The sequence below is a fragment of the Amblyomma maculatum genome, chromosome 1 (genome assembly GCF_055883805.1).
Source record: "Amblyomma maculatum isolate TAMU_Amacu chromosome 1, ASM5588380v1, whole genome shotgun sequence".
Classification (NCBI taxonomy): domain Eukaryota; kingdom Metazoa; phylum Arthropoda; class Arachnida; order Ixodida; family Ixodidae; genus Amblyomma; species Amblyomma maculatum.
In genome coordinates this window covers 348,170,683-348,186,492 of record NC_139344.1, presented here as the reverse complement: position 1 = coordinate 348,186,492, position 15,810 = coordinate 348,170,683, and the positions used below count along the sequence as shown (strand labels likewise).

At 45.0% G+C, this 15,810-nt stretch overlaps 1 protein-coding gene across 1 annotated transcript; it reads left to right on the top strand.

The window, feature by feature from the left end:
* The first annotated feature begins 1,651 nt into the window (after positions 1–1,651).
* LOC146207705 (uncharacterized) lies at positions 1,652–15,067 on the top strand. The gene is made up of 3 exons (XM_084587142.1): positions 1,652–1,859; positions 8,410–8,532; positions 13,854–15,067. Exons 1-3 carry the CDS (start codon positions 1,854–1,856, stop codon positions 14,775–14,777), a joined length of 1,053 nt encoding a protein of 350 aa, XP_084443268.1. The 5' UTR covers positions 1,652–1,853; the 3' UTR covers positions 14,778–15,067.
* Positions 15,068–15,810: the final 743 nt, after the last annotated feature.

Genomic DNA, 15,810 nt, shown 5'->3' with positions numbered 1-15,810 from the left:
AATAAATCCTGCAGGAAATTTGAACAAATCGATTCAATCAGAACGCCAGCAATGGTTAGCATGAAGTCAGTGCCAACCTTAATAAGGACAACAGTAAACGAAGCCTTTCAATTGACCAGTACTTTAAGCGCAATGTGCGAACTGCAATAAATTCGGAAGTCCTTTTTAGGTACCGTACCGTATAGGCTGCCCAAAATATGTATTGTTTTTCACTCATTGCCGATCATTACGGTCTGATTTAAGGGCTGATTTATCAATACCCACCACGCCCCGGCATTTCTTTCCCACGGTACGGAGCCCGGGAAACATCGATGTCACTTTTATATACACCGCTACCGTAAGCCTGAAAAGCGACGGCGCAGTTTTTAAGGCGCCTTCAATTACAAGGTTTCTCGCCTTACCCGCGCTTATTGTCTATGCGGCCGAAGCATACAGCGCAGTGACCGAAGCTATCGCAATGGCGAACCGCGCGAGCATTCATCGATCCTGGCCGTCGCGATGATCGCCGATAACGTAGGGTTTCCATAAGCCGCCGAGCAGCGACAGGGAAATATATCTGCGACGATGTGATAACATATAAGAAAACAAAAGCTACAAGAAAAACAAAACATGAATAGGCTAAGTCAAATGCAAATAAGAGGACAGCATAGGAAAGGAAAGCCCCCATTACAATAACCACAGTCAAGGACGGCGTACGAAGCGTCGCTCTAGGATATTAATGTGTTCCAACTTTCACGGTTTGTACTCCTCCAAGCCGATGGCAAAGACGGGCTTGTTAACCTTCGTTCCGCTTAACGTGAAAGGTAACAGGCGGCAGAGGGGACCAGTCATCTGTATCATCGGTTAGCGTCTCCCTCTCTCGCAATCTCCAAGTCGGATCCGTGTGGGCGAGGATTTCTCCGTAAAGAGAGTAGCCGCCAGTTCGTGAGCGCCTATCCCCCTTCGTGGTACACAAAGAAAGTAGCGCGTGGTCCAGCGGCTAATCAAAAAACAGCGGGCGGTGTTTAACGAAAGGCGTATCGTAAAAGCCGAAGAAAGAGATGGGTGTTTCTCCGCTTAACCGATGAACCGTGCTCTTCAAAGGAAGTGACCTGTTGAAACCGCACAACGTTAATCAAAGATTCAAGGGTGTGGAGCGAGAGGGGAGGAGAAACACGTCTCGGCTTCTGTATAGTAAGCATAGAGAAGAACCTGACGGCACCTGAAGTTAAGTAGCTTTGTAAGCGGGAGAGGGCAGTGGAAAGGGGTGGGCATTAGCGAACGCATGCCTACGAGCCTGAACGTACAAATTTTAAGCGTGGCGCGAGTAAGGAAAGGCGAAGGAAGGAAGCAGGGATATGTGAGAGTGCGTTAGTGAAGTGATTTTCGCCCAGCACGGGCTATTAGCAAATGCGCTGGTCGAGAGGAGGGAAGCGCAACCAAGTTACACATACTCTCACAACAAAGCACGGGTACACGGCGCCTGTGAAGGAACACAGCACCTGCGGTAGAGAGGGCAAGGAGGACAGAAGAAGGAGGGGGTGCAGGCTGTAGACTTCTTCACGGTCCGCGCAAACAAACTTACGCACGCACGCACGCATAGACCTGAGACACTTAAGCAGCAATGGACATAAAATGCGAAGGAGCTAAGACCCCGTCGAGGACAGAAGAATGACGCCGCTCATTGTGCCGGACGGTTGCTGTGTGGAATTTTAAAGAGATCGGGAGGGGCCTGGGTGCCCACGTATATAAGGTGGCACGGTCGCAGTCTGACGGAACAAAAAAGTTCTAAAACTCAACCGCCTCGCACCACTCGGAGTACGGCGCGACCCGGATTTTCGGTTTACTCTTCGAACTTTGGGAGGCGAGAAGTCATGAAGGTGAGCAGTGCCCTGCCTGGCAGTGTTGCACGGTCAGTGCGCGATGCAGGAACTCTGAGATCATTGGCAGGAAAGAAATGGTGCCGGAAGAATTGCTCGTTGAACTTGCTCCAAGTTCGCGTGGCTCTCTGCCGCTTGGAACGAAAAGGATCGCGCTTCGGTGGGCGTTGGCCATCCGATCACCGCTATGCCTAACACGCATGAGAACAAAGAACCGATTAAGGATTGTGGCTTTGTTTTAGATAATGACGCAGTGTCAGAAATTTTGAGCGCACGGGCTGCGTGAGAGTAGTAACTGAAAAGTTTTGGAGCAGTTTTGTTGTAATATTATACTAGAAAAAAGTAAGTTACCTATTCTTGTCGCAATATAAAATTTGCCTCTGTATACCTCCTCCCCACCGTAGAAAAAAACTAATTCTAGTTAGAACCGATCGGCAAGAATTTTATTACCTTACGTGAAGAGTATAATTCCCTTGTTAGATGGTTTTAAAACGTAATTATTCTCAATTACTTCAAATCTACCCCTTTTCTGCTTGATAACAATATCAAGCCCTTAGAATATATATATCTTAGTGCGTTTGTGTATTGTTTACTAGGATATATATCATACTCACAGAAGATTAGTAATGGTGATTAGTCCCAGAGATAGAATTTTGGGCGAGGGAACTAACGCAACGTTCACTACTGTACGGCCCACGAAATGATTTATTAGGCAACGCAGCTCTAACGTTTTCACGGAAACCTATTAGTATCTCTAGGATACAAATGTTTGTTAGTGATGAAAAATAAAATTGCAGCTGAGAAGTTCAGTCATTCGAAAGGCTGCCATATTAATTTTGTTTTCTTATATATGAAACAAAGTTTGGCCTGCAAAGTGCAAAGTATTTTCTTCTGAGAGTGCACAGCCTTGCACAAATATCTTTATGCCAAAGGACTTCCGTCTTAGCCGCAAATGGAGCCGTCGCCACCGTCGCAGAAGCAATACATATCAAAGAGCCTTTAGACGATTTTATACCGTGGTATGAAACTGTCTCTTACAATTTCAAGACTCTTTGATTTTAAGGATGGCGTTGCGGTTGAGACAAAAATTCTTGCCTTAGTGATTTTTAGTAACCGTACCGAACTCCTCGGCATTTTTGACAAACCAGCGTAAGTCTTGCCTTTCAGTACAACGTTTCCATCTCCTTCGCACTGCTTTACTAACTGCGATGAGGTTTGGCTGAGCCTAAGAATCATCACATTTCAGGAGAACGTTCTTTAAAAGCCCTAATAACGCTTCTCAGTAAAGCACAATCAACGCGCTTAATTAAAGCCTAGCTTAGTTCCCAAAAGTGGTTTACGATTCCAAGAGAAAAATTTAGATCATTTTTACCGTGAGTATTAAGGAAATAGATATCAGGAGTTTTGCGGAAGTTCAACTTCGATTACTTGCGTCAAATACTTTGTACTTCCAGCGTGCCTGACTTGCATATTGTCTAGTTGCCAAATGGTTACTTTTTGTTTCTTGCGCTACATAGTGCAACTAAGGAAACGTCGGACAAGAGCTTGGAAGCTTACCAAGAACCCATGTCAAGGATAACGGAAGCGTTAATGGGTAGAAAAGCCACACTGGCGACACCTTCAATACCACGATGTCCATTTGCATTATTCGAGCTTTGGCAGAGGTGGGATAAGAGCTCAAGTTAGAAAACTTTAGAATTAAGATCGGCAGCCGAAAAACCGTAAGGTGGGAAGCTTTAAATAGTGTTTCTACGCGTTCTCCTGGTTCATTACAACATTTAGAAAAAAGGAAAATTTAAGAGTTGCATTGAGTACCTTCGCCTTATTTCGACAAAAGGTAGTTGAACCCCCATTCTAAAAAATAAAGAAAAAAATCTGCGGTTATTAAGCTGCGAATGGGCCAGCACTATTATTACTATGATATTCAAGTAAGTTCTTGTTTGCCATTTGTCACAGCCTGTAAGACGTTAACACTTAGAACTAAAACAAGTGTTAATTTATTGCTAACAAACGCACCCTCGGGACTTTCAGACAAACAGATACACGGTCTACATACGAACCAGTTAGCAAAGTGCCTTAACATTTTCGATAGAGGGAAAAGAAAGTTGTGGGAGTGTAAGCATCTTTTAGACCGCTGAATTGCTTCTAGTTGCTTAATTCACTTCTCGATTACCCATTTTAGTCTTTGGTACTTTCAAATTGCGCAGGTAAAAATAATATTTTTTAGTGGAGACACCCTTCGAGATATCGTATTAATGTGCGATTTCAAAACATCGAACAATAAATAATTAGTTTTTCTTGCCTCTGAGGTTTATTTATTAACGCAATTCGGCTCGGATATCTGATGAATATATACAGGACGGCCTCGATTGTGTGATAATGAATTTACGCCCGAAAAGTGAGCTCCTTTATGCTCTCTTTTGAACAAATTGAAAGCATCGAATACCATCAGATGCATTGGAAGCACTAGTGAAGTAAATTTTTGAAAGATGATTTATATTGTTATGAGCAGTGTATGCTTCAACGCTTCGCTCAGACTTTGACCGCAGTGAGGAAACAAACACTGATTAAGCCTGTACATTGCATTTTGAACCACAGGTAACTATTCTTCGTTTTATTTTTGAGAAAGCGAATGGAAAAAGCATGAAGATTTACAGTGCCTTTGAGAAATTATACTAAAAATAGTTATTAGAGCACAATTAAGGGGAGCAAATCACGATATCATGCTTGTCTAAAACCATGCATTTAAAACACCTAGAGATCGTTTAGAAGTTGCTCTTACATAAAAGAAATCGCTGTTTGACATTATCAACCAGTTCAAATGACCGCTTTTTGCTTGGTATTTAAATGGTTGAAAGAGGGATCTTAACACACAAGGTTAAGGTAATGCTGTCTTCTTGGATGATAGAAATTGTTGGAAAAATAAAATGAAATGTCTGATGTTAGTTGTCTACAAAAGGTCAGAATATTCCTCTCTTGCTTCCATATCTCAAGTCTCTTTACCTATTTTGGTTCGCATAAGCCTTCCTCGAGTCCCATCATACTCACCATTGTGGCTGCTGTTTTCTGCATTGAAAGGAGCATGAAAGAAATCAGTAAGAATAAAATTCGATGCCGCAGTAAGAGCTTACAAAACAGTGCAATTTGCCTCTCCGTCGAAAGTTTATCATTTCTGGCGCGAGCGTTGGTCATGAATGTAAGACATTACTGCATAGTCGATTTTTGTTTCTAGTGCTGCCCACTGTAGATGCAATATTTAACATTATTTATCTACGATTCCCAACAAGCCTTGAGCTTGTTGATAACTGTAGGCGGCGGCAAAAGTTTTCAGGAAGCGTCATCAGGAATCAGCGCTCATGGCTCTGTTGTCAGCCGGTGTCTCGAGATCAAACATTCCAAAAGTGAAAATCTGACTCTAGATTCTAATGCCATGACATAAGCTAGTGATATCAGGGATTTTCCAAAGAAAGAAACTTTCACAGGGCAAAATTGTTTTTTCGTCATCTGGAAATTTTTGTCCTCGATAGTACTTCGCTTTCACTATGTGCTGCAAATCATTCCTCGCTCTCCCTTTCGAGGCTTCATATTCATTTTTAGACATGCTCCCAAGAAACTCCAGCTGATGATGAAAAAAGCGCCGGAGCAGAGAAAGACACAGAAGAAACGCACACACAGACAAGAACGAGGTTGCACTGACAACTGAATTATTCTAGACCAGTGCACTTTCTTCTCTATTCATTTCATCTAGCTGCAGCCAGTGCCATTGTTTGCTCTTCTACGTTTTCCATGATGTTTGACCAAGCAGCTCAACTAGTATACACCTTATTATAGCTCCAGCTGGTTAGAAGAAATTTATTCAAAAATCAACAGTAAACTGTGAGTAAAATTCACTGATAATATGACCAAGCTAAAACGCACTGCTGCTGCATCACACTTCTCTATTCTACTCCAATTAATGAATCTCTACAGTTTGCTGCTCAAAGCAGATTGACAAGAATACAAGAAGATTAGGAAGACAAAAAAAATTAAAAACTTAATCTTTTATACTGCAGTGTCCAAAGCCTTTTAGCCTAAAGTTACCGGAGATCAGTCACTAAGCAGCAAACGAAGCAGTAGTCGGTCCGATATTTAAGACGACCTCCTAAGCAGGAGCAGATATTTAACACGGGAGTAATTATTCATTAGAATCCGAACAAGTGCAGCCATACATTACCAAAGAAAAGTTATGCCCTTTTTTCAGGCAGTTCTATACTAGAAGAAAGTGGGAATTAACAACAAGAAAACAAAATATTTCTTTTGTGCCACACAGAGTCGTGTTACATCCAGCATAGTAAGACTACCGGGAATGTGTTCGGGAAACTCTGCCCTCGGCAAAGGTGAACGACCTACTTCAGGCGGCAAGAAAAGCGAAGCGGAGGCCACCCACCCCTGCTGCTCGCCAATTTCGCAGTCGCTACTGGAAAGGAAACTGAGTCGGTCTCAACACTATTAGGGTAAAATAAAAATTTCCTAACTAATGCCCACCTAAGGTGCTCTCGTAGTCGAAAAAAAAAAAACGATTTCCTGTTCCGGAGCTCGACCCGGGGCCACTGGCTGTCCGGAGCAGTCGCTCTAATAACTGACCTAATACGCAACCAATTTCGAGTTGTTCACATTGCTCTCGATTTCCCTATGCTGTCCATACTAGTTAGCACAGTCGCCGGATAGACTGCCCTAGGGGTGTATGGAAGATATATACTTTTCCTTTGTACCCATATGACAGTACTTAGGGGGATGCTAATGAGTAATGGCTCACTTATGGCCGGGGTTGACAGCTCATCGCAATATCTTGGTGATCATATGGAATGCCTTGTGAGAACACCCCTGAGAGAGTAATGTTTACCAGAAAACCTACCAGAACATAGCCTCTTCTGCGAATAATGTTGAAAAAATTAAGAAAATATAAGCTCTATCTTCAAGGCTACTACGTGAGAGCGTTAATGGGTGCAGTCTGCGGCTCCACTTGTGGGCCCTCAATCGTGTACATGTGGTCTCTGCTCGCTCAATTGCCAATACCTTAATTTGTGCCTCTATTATTTGACGTATTCTAATTAGTATATAGTCCTATGCAACCTAACAACCTATGAACGTACCGCTTGGCTTAGGAGTAACGTGCGGTGACTCGGATTCCAAGAGCCCTTCAAGATTGATTCATATACCACCCTCCCGCCTCGAATGAGAGACCCAGGTTGGCAGCTTCTCACCGCTTTCTAATATCCTGAGGTCTCGTTACGTCACATAACCGAAAGAAGAATCACTACTCGGAAATGTAACCTGTGAACTAGTATCTATTTGCCATTAATATGTGGACCGTACACAAAAATTGGCCCTCTTGACCCTCGAAATATAACTCCGTCCGAATTTTAATAAAATTGGCGTCTACCAAAATTTAATTCGGACAACTCAATGGTGACTACAAAATTTGGTCCTCTGACCCAGAAATTGGACTTTGTCCGAATTTGGCCATTACAAGAGGAAACTCAGCAACCGTACTGAGCAACGAAAGGCAAAACTCCTAACAAAACTAGGTGCGTAACTTGCAATGCTTTCGTAATTGGGCACGTAGGCCAACCTAAGTGCACCCCTGTTATTTGTAAACGAGTGCTCACCGCAACCTTAATGCCAACTACATCGAGGCAAAACCTTAATCGCCTTAAATGACGTCGGCCAGGCCTCGAGACTGGGGTTACAACTGCTGGTAGCTTTCAGGTTGTGTTGGGGATTGTAATTTTCAACATGTGGCTACGCTTTGATGTGGCGCAATTTACGTGATCAAGGGTGATCCGCTACAAGTACGGGGTCTGTCATTTATGAATTAGTGTCCTTGTCGACGTCTCACAATATCGTTGCACTGGTATCGTCGCGATATCGTTGCAGGAAAGTCGCGCAGTGAGTGAATGAAAAGATTTGTTGTTTGAATTGATTTTGTGTCTAGCCCCGGCAATTCAGTGTCCGTACGTGCAAATAATTTCCTAACACATGAACAAAATTAGAAAAGTGTCCTCGTGCAGACCTTGCCACTGGTGAGTGCGCGGTAGCGCAACGGCACCAAAATAGTGCTAAGGCTATCAGCCAGTACCTGAAATTAAATTTTCAGATTGAGGCGCGGGAAATGTGAAAAAAGGAGCTAGGGAAACCATGGGAAATAAGGTAGGGAAACCAAAAGTCGTGTCGCTACCTGTACTTCACTCTTACACAATCTTCAGGCTTATCAGATATCTGTTTACAGCTAAAATGATGACAAAATTGCTTACTACAAGCTAAACTACCAGCTTACCTTGACTTGGTGTTTCACTTTACTGTCCTTTAATTACCTGCAGGATTGGGGATCTGCTTGACTTAGCATGCTTTCCATAAGAGTGGTTCCCGACAAGACATTTATCATGAGGCGGTGCTGGTCAATCCTGAAGTGAACTTAATTGTAATCAGCTTCGCAATCTGATCACTTTACCTGGAGCTTCCAAACTGAGATGAATAACTGATTCAACTGATTTCCACGTCACTGGCGCAGGTACTGCTACTCTGCCTCTTCCTGTTCCTGAGGGAAGTCAACTGCGGAGTGATAGAAGCTCCAGCTTACGGGGCTGCACTGGTAGCCGAGACCGGAACATCGACGCAGCACCGGTCTCAAGACGTAAGCGGGCCATAACTGATGTCTAATTCTTCTCTGTACTCTTCATATGCCGAGAATTAAGACTGCCTTGCACTCCTCGCTCGTGGGCTTGATAGCTTAAATAAGGGAGCACACAATCGTCTTTTATAATTTTGGCCAGTTTGCGAACTGCCGCTTAAAATCCCTGGACCCTGACTTAAAGCTTCGGCTTCCACCTGGCCTACCCCGACGTGAAGAACCTTTGCTGTGCCCCCTGTAGGTTGGTGTCGCGTTCACAAACTTTTATCCCTTTGTGATAGGTATGGTAAATAGCCCTGCATTGCAACTTGCGGGTGCGACGAGACTATAGGCCACATTCTTTATGAGTGCCCCACATACATCGCGGAAAGACAGAGTTTCTGCCGTGCGCTGGAGCGTCTAGATGGACGCCCACTGAATGAAATCGAGGTTCTATAAGTCACTGGCCGCGGCGATCGTCGGCGGTGAAGGCCTCCCAACCACTGCTCCGCTTCATGAAAACCACGTGTCTGATCGATAGGCTGTGATTTTTCTGTTATGACTGCGACGTGATGACTATACTGACTTTACCCATCCTTCTCTTACACAGAAATTTTATATGAACTCACCTTCCCCCCCCCCCCCCCCCCCCCCCCCGTGCAGGGTAGCAAACAGATTTCTTTAACTGGTTAACCTCCCTGCCTTTCCTCTTCCTCATTTTCCTCCTCTTCCTAAATAAGGATTAAGATTCTTTGAAAGTAGTCAGTGCATTTCATGAAAATGTGTTTTTAAAGGTGATAGCAATATTTCCCACATTCGAACAGCTTCAATTTATGCGCTCTTAGTTTAACTAGAGGAATGTGTTGTAGTTAAAGAAGGGTGTAAGTATCTGATTAAATAAGATGTTCTCTGTCACCTTTGGGCTACAGTCGATACATCTTCTTCTTAAAAATATATTAAAGTTGTCTAAATACCGCAGCCGTAGACTCCTTTTCCCGCTACGGTATGCGCGGTAAACACACTGTAGCCCCGTTTTTTCTTTGCACAAGGTGGGGTCAATGAGTTGCTTTTCAACTTATTCACTCATGCTAGACCGGACATCAGGCCCCTTCTGCATGATAGATGGACACTCGAATCAGTTTAGGCCACGGGCTAAGGACATGTCACTGCGAGGGGCTCCCACGAAGACGCGTTAAACGCTTAAGTATTGCGTACTACTAATACATTAAAAACCCAAAACACATATTCACAAATATAAACACAGAAATAAGCAAGAATATGACACCTTTTGCACGCTTTGTCTACCAAGTTTTATGTCCGCAAATAAGGCACACTTAACAAGTTTTCAGTTCGTATATATGAAGGATCATAAGTTTTCTCCGCTTTTGCCTTCACCAGAACAATATGCTCTTTTAAAATATTCTCCAAACTGTATCCATCTTTAACGTAATGCTCATTTAGAAGGAAAATGAACAAAACTATTGGTCTTAATGAATGGCTTCAAATTAGCACGATTTGAGAAAAGAAACTTTCTGTAACTAATTACTTCGATGCAGTGATATTTAAGGTTTATGCGTGATTAAGTCCATATATAAATCACTAATAAGCAAGGAACATATTATTACGAGTGGAAATCACGCACAGATGGGCAACACCACTCTGAAATCGATGGGTACCGCTTAACCGCACAACTTAACACTCAGCGTCGTCTTCGTTCACACACCCAGACACTTCGTTCTTCCCTTCCTGAATGCCAACATGATGCACCACATACCAATATGTTTGCGAGAGTGAGTTGATTGTTTACGATGAAGTGAAAGAACTTCAGTTAGCACCGAGATACTTGGGAATATGTAGCAATTGTCTTTGGTGCTTCTTGCCAGTGCTGTATATGGTAGAACATTCAACTTGTAAAACTGAGTATCCGTCAATCGTAACCCTAATAACAGTGCGCAAGTCTTCAAGAAAAAAAGCAAAGCCCAAGTTGCCGCACCTCAGCGCGGTCGCGCCCCGCATGCGGTTTAGTGCGCACTGGACGACAGAACAATGAAGCTTCTCTCAAACCAAATTGCTGCCTTACTGGTCGCGATAAAAGCAGTTCTCATTGTTGAGAGCGCACACAGCGTCCGTTATGGAAAACATCCTGGCTTACCGGGAAGCGTCCTTGAATCAAAGTGGCAATGCAGGTGTTCCTAAATCCGGATGTGCGCGAGTTCCCATGTACAGTTCCAGCCCTTCGCAATGGAACAATGAGGAGCACATTTAGCCCCTGTAATTGCAGCGTGCCTCATGAGAGAGCGCGTCTCGGGCTTCGAAGCGAGGCACAGCGAGTTAGAAAGTAAAGCTACACCTTCTTCGCATTCTGCTCAAGATTCTTTATGACGGGCTTTCTTGTTTTAAATTTCATGAGATAACGGTAACAGAAAGCGAGAGGTACGTGCTCTTTTCATTATATTTTTTTGGCAGAACACTGCCCACAAGTTTGGCACGCCTAAAGCGGCATTTTCCGCTTTTAATACTTGCAACATTAAAGAGGAGGACAGATACAGTCGCGGTTTTGCCCAGCTCTGTTTTGAGTTGATTTTTATAATGAGATAAAAGATACAACATCGCAAGGTGAGGATCAGTTTGTTGGTACTACCGTTACATCCAGAAAGATAAGGACTAGATAAGCTGTCTCCCCACTCGAATTATCAACTATGATTACGTATAGAGTAAACAAACAGCGGCGGAAAAATATATTGAGACACAACTTTGGGCGCGGCTTTTTGGGTGGTCTTCAAAGTTGTTCCCTTGCCTCTTCACCACAAGAAAAAAAAAGTAACCTTCGAATAGCAAGGAAGCCCTGTTTTCTTGCTATGTAAGACATGTGAAGTCATCTCGTATTGAAAGTTTCAGTAAATAGCGAATGGAACTCACACCACACCATACGCAATGGTAGAAGATTCATAACCTTGCAAATGAATTAGTGCTCGCACTACAACACAGAGAGGGGAATATGGGACGGTCGAATTAGTCCATTGTATTATGTTGAGCCCACATTTTAGTTCGCTAGCACTCGTACAAGTAAGCTATCTAGCCATGTGTCATTACTGAAGCCGCCAAGCTTGTGCAAGCAGCGACACACGTGTCTGTGTCCACGGTGTGTGTGTGTTGCCACGAGGCCGCATGTCATGGCCGAACTGGCAGGAGCTGCCAACCTGTGCAGTGCACTTCTGCGATGGGAATCGCACACACCGGCACCCTTAAATCCTGATTCAGAATTTTAAATACGCTACTCCTATATACCAGGCAGGCACTGCTTTATTAAGACAACACTATGATGCCGTAACCAGGCTTTTTATCTATGTCAAGTGTTTTCCACAGTACATGGTAAATTGGTAAATTACGAATACACGCATATAGGAATGAGCAACCCGAAAAGAAGTAGAAACTAAAGTTCTAGAGCGAACCTTATTTGCATTTGGCCTTAGCACACTAAATTGGCACATTGTTTTCTTGCTCTTTGAGGCTTGAGTACCTTAGTACTGCTTTTTTCTAACATTTGAAAATTATAATGTCAAAACTAGCTCAGTCAGAACGGCAGTGCGCAGGTGTAAGGAAATAACCGTCGCATTAATGTGCTTTTCGCAAATCACTGCCTCTCTGTGTGACACAGTTATCAAACTCGAGGTTCATTTGTAAGAGCGACAGCCATATGTGTGCAGATAACTTGCTCATTCCTGGCAGAGCCTTGACACCAGTCAATACCCTCTGTTTTCGATATTAGCCATATTATTCAGTAAGCATTTTCGGGAGATAAAACCAATCATATTTATTCGTCCCTTTCCAGGTACGAAAAGGGATCCTTGTACCTCATTTTGGTTCTGGTTTATGAGGTTTAACATCCCAAAGCGACTCGGGCTTCAGATATTTCAACCACCTGGTGTTCTTTAACGAGCACTGACATCGCATAGCAGACGGGCACCTTGCTTTTCGCCTCCATCGAAAAGCAGAGCCTGGATTCGATTCCACATCCTTGGGCAAAGTAGTCGAGCGCCGTAACTACTGCATCCCCACGGCGGGTTTGTGCCTCCCTTTGAAGAACTGCTGGGAAGGATATCTTAGCGACTACAATTGCATTTTATTGGCTAATTAAACAATTTGATTGCTTTACTGCTACCGTTTAAACAATTGAGACTATATGACCATGGAAACTGCATGCGGGCAAATTGCACTTGGAAAGGACGACTCCTGGATGTCAACAGCCGTGTTGGGAACATACTTAGGCCAAATCGCGAGCGGTCACTATGCTCACGCACAAAACTTTATTCAGCCTACAGGCAGACGCACTAACCGAAGCTTGGGTTCATCGAGCTCATGAACACAAACACATTTAGACACACAACTCACTAGGCTTCCTCCGTCTCAGGACCCATCCAGAGTCGATCCCTCGTTGCGGCTACTCACAACTCACTTCGATTCGCTTAGTTCATATATCGACTCACAATTCATTTGGGCTCCCTCATTCATCTCGACTCCTGACGCACCGGGCTCACTCACTCATTTTGAGTCACTACTACACTTACTCACTCAGTTGTGATCACTCATTCCGACCCAGGAGTCATTTAAGCTCACAAACTCATTCAGCTGAACAATTTTTTTGGACCAAGCTGACGTGACCAAGTTAATTTAATTATCTTTATGTAGAAAGTTGGTTGGTTTGTGGGGTTTAACGTCCCAAAGCAACTCAGGCTATGAGAGACGCCGTAGTGGAGGACTCCGGAAATTTCGACCACCTGGGGTTCTTTAACGTGCGCTGACATCGCACAGCACACGGGCGCCTTGCTTTTCGCCTCCATCGAAAAGCGGCCGCCGAGGCCGGGATTCGATCCCGCATCCTTGGGAACAGTAGTCGAGCGCCGTAACCACTGCGCCACCCCGGCGGGGCTTTATGTAGAAAGTTCTTTTTTGTGGACGAACACATCCAGAGTTTAACATTATAGGTTGTCAGCGGGCATAAACTAAAAAGTCTGAAAGAGCTTGAACATGCCTCTTTTCGCCTTAAGTGTTTGTCAGGAGTAACATTCACCGTGTGCAAAATAGACAAAATACTCTAGGGAACGCCCATAGGCAGACGCTCCACAGATTTCTCTTTTGAGGCAGATAATAATCTTAACGTTCGTCCCGAACTTACTCACGACTCGGGTCATGAGCTGAATGTGAGCGCAAATGAGCCCGAGTGAGTCGGTTCATAGGTGACTGCCGAATCATGGTCAGGCATGCGTGCTTTCGAAGTTGATTTGGATCGCCTCAATCATTCCTCATATAGCGCGTTCTATATGCAATTCTCTTTCCGACTGCAGATTCACGGCAACTATGACTTCGGTTACGAAGAAAAACACACCTCGGGCGGCTCCTTCCGCCAAGAGACTGGAGACGCCTACGGAAACAAAGTCGGCTCATACGGCCTGACCGACGCCGACGGCCGAGTGCGCATCGTCAAGTACGTGGCCGACGCCAACGGCTTCCGCGTCATCGTCAACACAAACGAACCCGGCACAGCGCCATCCACTCCAGCCGCCGCCTCCATCAACGTCCCTCAGGAGCCGATCGTTCCCGCACCCGCCCCGGTCGCTCAGATCGTCAGCGCCGCTCCCATCGCTCCAGTGGCTACCGCTCCCGTTGCGGCGGCCGTTCCCGTTGCACCGGCTCCCGTCGTCAAGACCGTAGTCTCCGCGGCTCCTGTTTTGCCTGCTCCAGTACCGACCTTTGTCGCAGCGCCAGCCGTGACGACCTTCAAGAGATTCGTGCCAGCCTCAGTGTTTACTGGCGCCGGCGTCGCCGCACCCGTAGTGCAGACCGCCGCACTACCAGCCGCGCCAGTCTTTGGCTACCGCCGAGCCGTAGCCGCTGCTCCGATCGTGACTGCAGCGGCTCCTCTGGCCCCGGCCTCGTACTCCGCCGGCTTCGTTCCGTCCCTACCCTACGCCGCCTCCGCTATTGCACCGCCGCCCCGAAGAGTGGTTGTCCGGAAGGTCGTTCCTGCTGGCTACGCTAGCTATGCTGGTTACGGCGGAGGATATGGTCTCCGTGGAGCTGCGACCTCGTACTCTGCACCAGCCGTCCTGGCGGCGCCAGCCGTGTTTGGGGCCAAGCTGACCGCAGCCGCTCCGGCGTACACGTATGGCCCCGCGGGGGTGGTGCCGACGTTTGCGTCGAAACCACTGGACTACTACGAGCATCTGGCCAATAAGCTCGGAGCGACATATTTGCGTCGCCGCCGCTGAGCACTCGTTTGATGGCAGTCCTCCAACATTCGCTGTATTAGTGTTTTTGCCCACAGTCTGCCTATATCTTCTTTTACCCTTGTGTTCAGTACCAGCATTCAGTTAAACTTGGCTGTTGACCCATGTCCCCAGGGCTTCGTAGAGGGCATATGTGATTGTATTTCTTTTTCTTGTGCGTTCAGTGTTTCTCCCTACCGTGTGTTATGACACACATTCATTCCAGCTCAGGCACTCTTCTGGTCTCACTCGTCGTGCTTTGTATGTGTAAAAAATAAAGAAGCTTTATTTATGATATACTTTCACCTTACCACTTCATTCCGTACAGAACTGGTCCGGTTAATGAAATATCACGATGATTGACCATTCAACAAAGATTATATTACAAAGGTATGTTGATAAGGAGCTAAGGATACTGTGAAAGGTCGTTCTAGACATCTACACGGAAGATATAAGAGATGGTACGGGTGCTTTGCCAGACATTTTGATTAGATGACTGATACAGCGGATATGCATGAAAGTGACTCTACATATTGTGGGTGGCAAGGTTAGCTGCAATAAAGATTCTGAAACATGGAACGGGAGCAAGACACCGCAGTCTCTCGAGTAAGTATTCAAAAGGAAGTCTGAAAACGCAAAAGGCTTTCTGTACGCCGAGTCGAGCCGAGAGCAATCAGCGACGCCTGAAAAAAAAAAATAAAAAAAAAATAAAAATAAAACAACAACAACAACAGTCCGATTGTTTATAGGAGCTGTCAGCCGGAGACAGAGAAGCTTCTCCAGGAGAGTCCTACGATGCTCCAAGCGCAGAAGTGAACACGAAAGCTCACAAACATACCATGTTGCGAGGTGGGTGTCGAATGTGGAATACTTTTCTTCAGTACACAACACTTTGAATAAAGAGAATCAGAATCAGGAGTCTCAACTCTCAGGTGTCATGAGAACACATTTTGAATCCGTTTTCTGTCGCAATACACTAGTGCGGCATGGACGCTCCTCGAAGTAAGACCCAAAGGATTCTTGGGAGCTAACGAGG